Raw genomic sequence first — 7,836 nt, forward strand, 5'->3', positions numbered from 1 at the left:
CACATGGGGAGTGGGTGCCAGGCTCTGCCAGAAGGTTTGAGGCTGGGGGTGTGGAGACGGAGCAGAGAGGCATCAGCTCCTGGCGTTTATGGAGGTGGGGGGTACAAGGGGGCTGCAGGGCTGTCCGTGGAGTGGGGAAGGGGGAGAGAAGCTGCTTCCCGTGCCCTTCCCCTCTCCCTGGCAGCATGGAGCAGGCTGAGGGCGAGCGGGGTGACCACGCGGAGGGGTGAGCCAGCAAGCGGGAGGCTGCAGTGTGGGCAAGAGGCGCCATCCGTCTGTCTGTCCATCTGTCCATCACCAGGGCAGGCTGTTCCCTTCCCAGTCGAGGAAGGCTCCGGAGGTGTCCTGTGAGAGGCTGGCCAGCACGGTGAGGATGCCCCGCACACTGTGCTCCACTGTCAGAGGTGCCTGCAGAAGAGGACAAGGCGCAGTGTCACCGCCGTGGGCTGTGTCCAGCACAGAAAGCAGCAGGGCCTGGGAGACTGGAGGGTGCACTGTCTGAGGAGCAGCACCCAGGGTGCTCGTGAGGGCATTTTTCCTTACTGCTGCCCTCCCTGCTCTCTGTGCTGGGTGGGGGGGACAGGGCTGGCTATCCTGTGCACTTGGCACGTTGCAGCTTGCTGCCTGCTCCCTGCCTGCTCTGCCCCAGGAGCAGCTCACAGCACCCCACAGCATCCCCTGCCCCAAGTGCCCCTGCTCTCCCCAAGAGGTGGGGGTGCAGCAGGGGTCCTGCTGACCCTCCCCTGCACAGCCCAGTACCTTCTCCGTCCCCATGTCAGTCTTCACCCAGCCAGGATGGATGGCCGTGCACAAGATGCCTGTGTCTTGGAGCTCCGCAGCCATGCACCTCGTCACCATGTTCTGGGCAGCCTGGAAGAGGCACCGTCATGCCAGCACGACTCAGGGCACGGGTGGGCAGGAGGGGACACATTTCCCAGCCAGAAAGTGGCTGTGAAGGTGGGAAAAGTGACTTTGCCCTGGAGTAAAGCATCACCACAACCCGCCTGAAAGGCTCAGTCCCGGCTGCTGCTGCTCTTGGTCTCCGTGCTTATGCTTGGGAGAACCAGGAAGGGGGTGGGTGGCCTGGGGCAGATGGGTGCCCCCACGGGCTCCCCTCCATGGGCACGATGCACAGCAGAGCATCCCCAGCACCTCCCCTGCCACCTCACCTTGCTGGCACGGTATGGGTACATGGGGGCCTCCGGGACCCCGAGGCACAGCCCGATGGAGCCCAGTTTGGTGGAGACGTTTATGACCGCGGCCCTGCTGCAGCTCAGCCCCTCCTTCCCTGCACCCTTCGCTGCCTTCTCCAGGAGCGGCAGAAATTCCTGATGTAAAGACACCGGCGCTCTGTTAATACGTGACAAGCCCCGAGCCTGAGGACCGCCCTGGAGGTCTCTGTCACAGACTGTGGATGAGCAGCTGGACAGACACCCCCAGCAGAAGGGCAGGGATGAGGAGGATGCCCCAAGGACAGGACAGGCTCCAGCCTTTCCCTTCCCTATGGAAGGAGCGAGCTGGCATGGCCAGCCCGGGGCAGGCAGGAGCTCCAGCTGGGGAGGAGCGAAGCGTGGGAGATGCTGGGGCTGGGCTCAGCTGCCTCCCTGCTCCTCTGGGTGGGCAGAGGAGACCCGCAGTCCTGGTCTTGCCCCCATCAGGCTGCCTCATTTGAGAGAATGAGAACCCACCCAGCTGAGGGCACCTTTGCCACGGGGAACATCTCCCCAAGCAGGAGAAACCCAAAAGGTCCACACATACCTTGGTAACCTGGAGCAGCCCAACCACGTTGGTGGCAAACACAGAGAGCATCTCCTGTGAATCCAGGGAGCGCAGTGTGGCATGTGAGCTGACGCCTGCGTTGTTGATGAGCAAGTTCAAGCCCTGGTCCTTCAGATGAGACCCCACAGCCTGTACGGCCCGTCGGATGCTGGGCAAGTTCACTGTGTCTGCTGGGGCAAAAAGCAAAGTGGAGGAAAGCTCCAGCCAGTCACGCAGTGTCTGCTGGAAAGCGTGCTGTGGCTGGAATGGCTCTCTTTAAACCAGCATTATCCAAAAAGAAAGGACCAGGTTTAGCAGGTGAGGGTGTTAAACACATCAAAATGAGCAGCATTTTGTGCTCATCTCTTAGTTTTGCAGCCTTAGCTGAATTAAACCGTGATTCGGCTCCTTTTTGGTCAGATGGAGGCTACTGTTAAAAAGAACTTAGCTGTATTTGCTTTCTGTATTCAAGGAATCTATGATTGCACAAGGGATGCTCGGTCCTTGCACTGTGTGGCTCCCAGTTTTATTTCCACCAGGAGCCAATGCAGTCGGATGGACACATTTTAAGGAGACATCTTTGGGGAAACAACCTAACTACGCTCTTCGAGCCCTTCTGTATTGCACAGCAGCTATAGGGGCTGTTAACATAGGGGAGACATGTTCGTTCTATTGTTGAATTATGTGAAGATCTTTTCTGGTTGATATCCATTCTGACTGATCATTTAGAGCTACCTTTTCCTTTTTTAACAATTTGTCCTTAAATTGATCTTCTGCAGCATAACTTCCCATAGCTTTACAGCCATTTGTATGCAAAAATCCTTCCTTTTTTCTTTTCTTTTTCTTTTGTTTAGATTTTTTTTGCTTCACATTGTTACCAATGAGGATTTGGAGCTGACAGATGAGCTGAGGTGAGTACAAGTAATAACAGACTTGGGATATAACCTGCAGTATTTGTTTGTAGGCTCTGAGTCTGAACCTCCCCATCTCTACAGATGCTTCAGCCAAGCTGTGGGGACAACCTCTCTCAAGCAAGGAGAAACAACTGACCTCCCTGAAATTGTGCTAACAGGGGTAAGCATTTCCAGTGCCTGTTTCATCACTTAAATATTGGTATCTCTTTGAAAATCTGCAATGCTTTAATTGCAGGATTTTTTGGCTAAAGCGATAGGAGTGGTATTTTTTTATGTTCAACTTTTGGGTTTGCTTGTTAGGATGGGCATCCCCTACCAGGTGTTTGCCCCACTGAAGTGGCCGTCGTTGATTTAAAAGGGGTTATCTAAACACCTTCAGGATCTGAAGTGGGACAGTTAGGCCAACACTAAACTTTGTATAATGCCTTTTAATATCCCAAGTACACCACCAAGCCCTTAAGATCCATGAATATTCATGCATATGGGCATGTTTGAGTGTGCCTTTGCTCCCATGCACATTTCTGCACACATTTTTTGCAGGTGCTAATCTGGTGAGCCTGATGGGTGGGGGGGGATTACAGAGCTAGATTTCTTTTTTGCAACACTTTGGCCCCCAAGCTGTGTTTCTGTTCTCATGCTTAGACAAGACTGACTTAGCAAAGGTTTGCAAGGCTGAAGATTCCCTTCCTGGAGTATTTTGTACACTGATGAGCAGCAGAACAATCCTTTTTCCTGGCATTTTTAACTAGCCTGGTGGCTTTATGCTTTACTTAAGCAAGTATTTGAGTGGCTCCAGACTTGTACCACCTTGCCTTGTGCAGCATGGACCTTTGTAGAGGTGTCATGAAAACATTTTGGGGGAGTTTGATGAGATAATCTGCTGTGGGGCTGCCGTGCATGAGGGGATGAAGCCTTGGGATTTGAGAGGACATGCATGGCCAGCTGCAGGACATATCACAGGGTGCTTTTTAATGACGTCTCTTTGGATAATGACTGAACAGAGTTCAAGGCTCCATCACTCCACCATGGGTGAGGGATCTTTTAGTCGCTTTGGTGAACAATTAATCGCTCTGTTCGGACTAGCTGAGTCATTGCTCCAAGGGGCCAGGCATATGGGACCAGCACATTTCTAGCGCTAGGCCAGCCACATTTGCCGAAGGAACAAACTCGTCTCCTTTGAAGAAATAAGAAGATAAGGATGGGAAAGAAAGAAAGAGAGAATGAGAGGAAGCAACAGGTTTTATGCATTTTGGAGTTAATATCTAACTTGCCTTTCTGAAAAGTGCATTCCTGTTACTGGCTTGAAGCTAACCTTTCCTTGAGATGGAGAAAGACAGCAACTGAAGCAACTTCTCCTTTTTAAAAATACTTTGTTGCCATTGGATTTTTCATAGCTTTTTAACTGATTTTGGGACTTTATTGATAGTCTGGGTTTTAGGGTGTATGTGTTTTAGTAAAGGTTGTTTATTTAGTGGGCAGCCCCTTGAGATGTCCCTTTTTATGTTAGCCATGCTTTGGTGAGCAAAGTAAGCATGCTCTTCCCATCATGTACTGCTGGCTGGGGCTCACAGGCAATTTTAAAGATGCTGGTTTTTATCACAGAGAAGGTGTTCTACTTTAATAATCTATTTAATAGTAAGAGAGAGATTTGCTTCTTCTTTTTAGTAAAGCCTGACTTCAGGAATGCCTTCTTTGCTAAGAAATCCTAAAAATTTACTTGAACTTTTCAGGTGATTTTTAACAAACGGGTAGATAGGTAGAAACCAATATGGTATCTGCATTGCTTTGATTCAGTTTTCTTATTATTGGCTCTATAGGAAAGACTCAAACTTATTTAGAAGCTCTGGTTGCTTCCTACCTCACTTATAATAGTGATGGCAATTCTGGTGCAAACCCTTCCTTAAAACGCCTCTTTTGGGTTTGGATGGGTTTTTCACCAACTCTTCTTAAAAAAAAAGAGGCTGTGAGCAGCCCTTGCTCTCTCAGACACTGCTGTCTGCCTCCTCAAGACACAGCTGCAGGAAACAATGTTCCTCAGCCCTGTGCTCCTTATCTGCCCACGCTTCACCCCGTGTTGTCCTCCCCAGCGAGCCCCCATCCCTGCCCCGCACCCTGGAAGCTTCCTGACTGCAAATACCCCAACTGTGGCAACACCAAGTGCTGCCCTGGCTGCTCTCCCTTTTCTCCCCCAAGTCCCTGTGCTGTCCAGGTCTGTTTGCTACCTTCTCCTGCTGCTCCCCAGCGCTGCTGACAAAGGCCACCGAATCTGGGCTGCCTCCATGGGAGCAGGGAAAGGACATCTCCCCAGTCCAGGCTGCAGACATCTCGAACTGGAGCATGCCTCCAGGCCCAAGCATCAACTTGGGATACCACCACAAGGCCAGATTTCCCATATGCATCCTTTTAGCCTATTTCTTTTCTTCCTTTTTACCAGCAGCAAAGGAAATGCTGACCATAGCCACCTCCAAACAGACCCCAAACCAACCCTGCTTCTTAGGAACCATCCAGTAAGTTTGCTTGCTGTGCCCTGCCTTGCTTCACATTGCAAACCCTCATGTCCCAGCCCAAAACTCAGGCACTGTATTTAGCATCTTTGGGAACAGAGGTCATGCCTTTCCCATGAAACTCACTCAGCTGAGGTGTCCGGACCCACCTCTGCCTGCCTCCGAAGCCGGTTTGACTGCTTCCAGCCAGAGGACAGCTCTCCTTGGAGGGGGAAGCCTGCCCAGATGTGCACCCATCCCTCCCCGCCTGGCAGGGCTGGAGCTGCCTGGCTGCCAGTATTAAGGCAGGCTGCCCAACAAAGCTGCCTCCAGTTCTGTCCCCAAAGCAAGCAGAGGGCTAGAAGCAATGCTAGGCGCAAGGAGGGAGATTGCTCCATACCTAGCTGGACCAGTTTGATGCTGGGGTGCTGGGCAGCTAATTCTCGCAGGGCCTGGAAACAAAGTGATGGAGCAAGGGAGGAGGTTAGAAGTCACCAGCAGCACAGCCAGGTCTCCCACCCCTGCTCCCAGGTCACCCTAGCTGGAGCCAGGACAGGGTCGCTTTGCTTTTGCTGGGGAAGGTGTGTGGGGATGTTCCCAGCAGATGGAGCATGGTGGCATCCCCGCAGCTGGCAGGAGAAGGGGTGCCGCTGGGCTCAGGTACTGCCCCCTGTCCTGGGTGATCCCAGCATGGAGATGGGGTTGGCTGGCCATAAGCACGGCCAGGAGCAAGCGCTGAGGACATGGGCACCATGTCTGCCCCTCCAGCCTCATCCCACCCGGCTGGGTCAGGCACTGCCATAACCACAGGGCTGGGGGGTTACAAGACCCCGCCGGAGCACTCCTGCCCCCACTGCCGGACCACCCAGCCAGGGCCAGATCCGGCAGAGAGCTGGCAGAGCTGCTGGGACCACAAATACCCTTTGCCCACCTGGCTCTGGACCATCCCTGTGCCCTGTGCCCGCACTGACCTTCCCTCTCGGACCCTCGGGGTGACGGCAGGTGGCAAAGATGTGCTGGGGGGGCCAGGGGCTGGCAGCGAGCTGCCTCACGAGCTCCAGCCCGATGCCCCGGTTGGACCCAGTCACTAGGACGCTCCGAGCCAGCGCAGCCATCTCCACAGACACCGCGCCAGGTAGTGACACACAGTAGGATTGCCGCCTGCTCGGCGTGAAGAGGAGCTGGGCACAGCCCAGGGTGTGGCTCCGGGCACCCACAGGGATGGGGACAGTGCCAGCACCAGCCCTGGCCCCTCGCCTGCCCCAGGCAGAGCCAGGGTCCCAGGGTGGACCAAGGGATCCCCATAACTTCAGCACATGGGGCTGCATATCTCCTGCATTACTCAGTTCCCCACCGCTTTGCTCCTCTAAAGCCCCAGTTCCCGAGTCCCTGTAACCGCAGAAGGGTAACCTCTACCACAAGCTTGGAAGAGCACTTGGAAACACCACCAGGAAAAGGAAAACAGGTCCAAATCTGGCTGTGGCCAGCAATCTCCCAGTTTGGGGGGTGAGTTTGGGATCGTTGAACCCGGGAATGCTAATCCAAAGCCCAGCCTGGGAGGCGCAGGGAGGGCATGTCTAACGCTGCAAGCCAACTCGTGCCAATGCTTTCATCCAGAGCACCCAGGAGCCAACGGAGAAGACCCCCAGCTCCCTGCAGCCCCGTCCACCCACTGCTGGGGCACCAAGCTCATGGCCATCACCCTGCTCCTTGCTGCAGGACAATGCTGGATGCTTATCAGACCAAGACATGTCTGCAAAGCCAAAGCTCCTGCAGCCCAGACCAGCCTGGGGGCATGGATTTTTAGGAGGCAGAAGCAGTAAGGTGCTAAAAGAAACAAAGAGCTGCCATTTAAAAAGCCTCAGCTGAAACTGAAGAATTGGGGCAACCTGAATTTAAGGTGGGCGAGGAAATAAGAAGAGGAAAGTAGCAGCAATGGATCTGTCACATCTGGATGTGCCCCAAAGGGACACCTCTGTTGCCCAGCCTTGCTCAGCCTGGCAGAGAGGACAGAGCTGACTATTCCCCAAGTATTTGAGTGGTTCCAGGTCTGGCAATCACCAAAGAAATACTTGAGCCAGCAGCTGGGAGATGGTGAAGGGGTTCCAAGTTTGGAAGATGTGCTTTCAGGCAACACAGAGCATGGAGAGGAGGAAGCAGTGATGTTTCCTTCCATCTTGGTGGGCAGACTATGGCCCCCATGAGAGGTAAGCATGCTGGGCGTGGATTTGGATGATGTTAGATCCACTGGAGCAGGCATTATTGAGGGTGTAATCACCCACGCAAGCAATTGCACTGCACAGACTTGCCAGCTCTTGCTGCTATCTGCAAGCAGCATCCGGAACAGAGTTCCCATTAGCAACCAACAAGACTGGAGTTTCCTCTTTTCCTTCCAGGCTCCTTGGGAAGAAGGGAACAGACATAAGTGAAGAGGGCTGCAGGACCAGGAATGGTGGGAATGGCCACAGGCCAGCACCAAGCTGGGGAAGGCGAGCAGCAAGCGACCTTTGGAAATGGCTAATTGATGGCAACTGAGGCCAAGATGGACAGCAGCACAGACATGCTCATGGCTCAGGAACCAGTTTGGGGCCAGGAGGGATGCTCTGGGGAAGATACAAGACCAATCTAAAAGATCCCAATGCTGTAGAGGCACCTGGGGACCATTCAGGTTGGAGAGGACC

The 7,836-nt window shown here is 53.7% G+C and overlaps 1 protein-coding gene across 1 annotated transcript; it reads right to left on the reverse strand.

Moving 5' to 3' along the window:
* Window positions 1-294: 294 nt before the first annotated feature.
* On the reverse strand, window positions 295-6,270 carry LOC104017480 (uncharacterized). The gene is made up of 6 exons (XM_009470510.1): window positions 6,127-6,270; window positions 5,556-5,607; window positions 1,759-1,946; window positions 1,170-1,328; window positions 760-870; window positions 295-408 (listed from the first exon to the last, which is right to left on the reverse strand). Exons 1-6 carry the CDS (start codon window positions 6,268-6,270, stop codon window positions 295-297), a joined length of 768 nt encoding a protein of 255 aa, XP_009468785.1.
* Between the last annotated feature and the right edge of the window lie 1,566 nt (window positions 6,271-7,836).

The sequence above is a fragment of the Nipponia nippon genome, unplaced genomic scaffold (assembly GCF_047370975.1).
Source record: "Nipponia nippon isolate SJK-2023a ecotype South Korea unplaced genomic scaffold, ASM4737097v1 scaffold_7, whole genome shotgun sequence".
In the NCBI taxonomy this organism is placed as follows: domain Eukaryota; kingdom Metazoa; phylum Chordata; class Aves; order Pelecaniformes; family Threskiornithidae; genus Nipponia; species Nipponia nippon.

What these genes read in the sequence shown, in the direction of transcription:
- LOC104017480 (XM_009470510.1), bottom strand. Translation starts at nt 6,270, where the DNA reads ATGGCTGCGCTGGCTCGGAGCGTCCTAGTGACTGGGTCCAACCGGGGC. An exon ending in CCGAGGGTCCGAGAGGGAAG is followed by an intron (nt 5,608 to 6,126) that starts GTCAGTGCGGGC and finishes CTTTGTTTCCAG; the next exon opens with GCCCTGCGAGAATTAGCTGC. An exon ending in CTGACATGGGGACGGAGAAG is followed by an intron (nt 409 to 759) that starts GTACTGGGCTGT and finishes CCTCTTCTGCAG; the next exon opens with GCACCTCTGACAGTGGAGCA.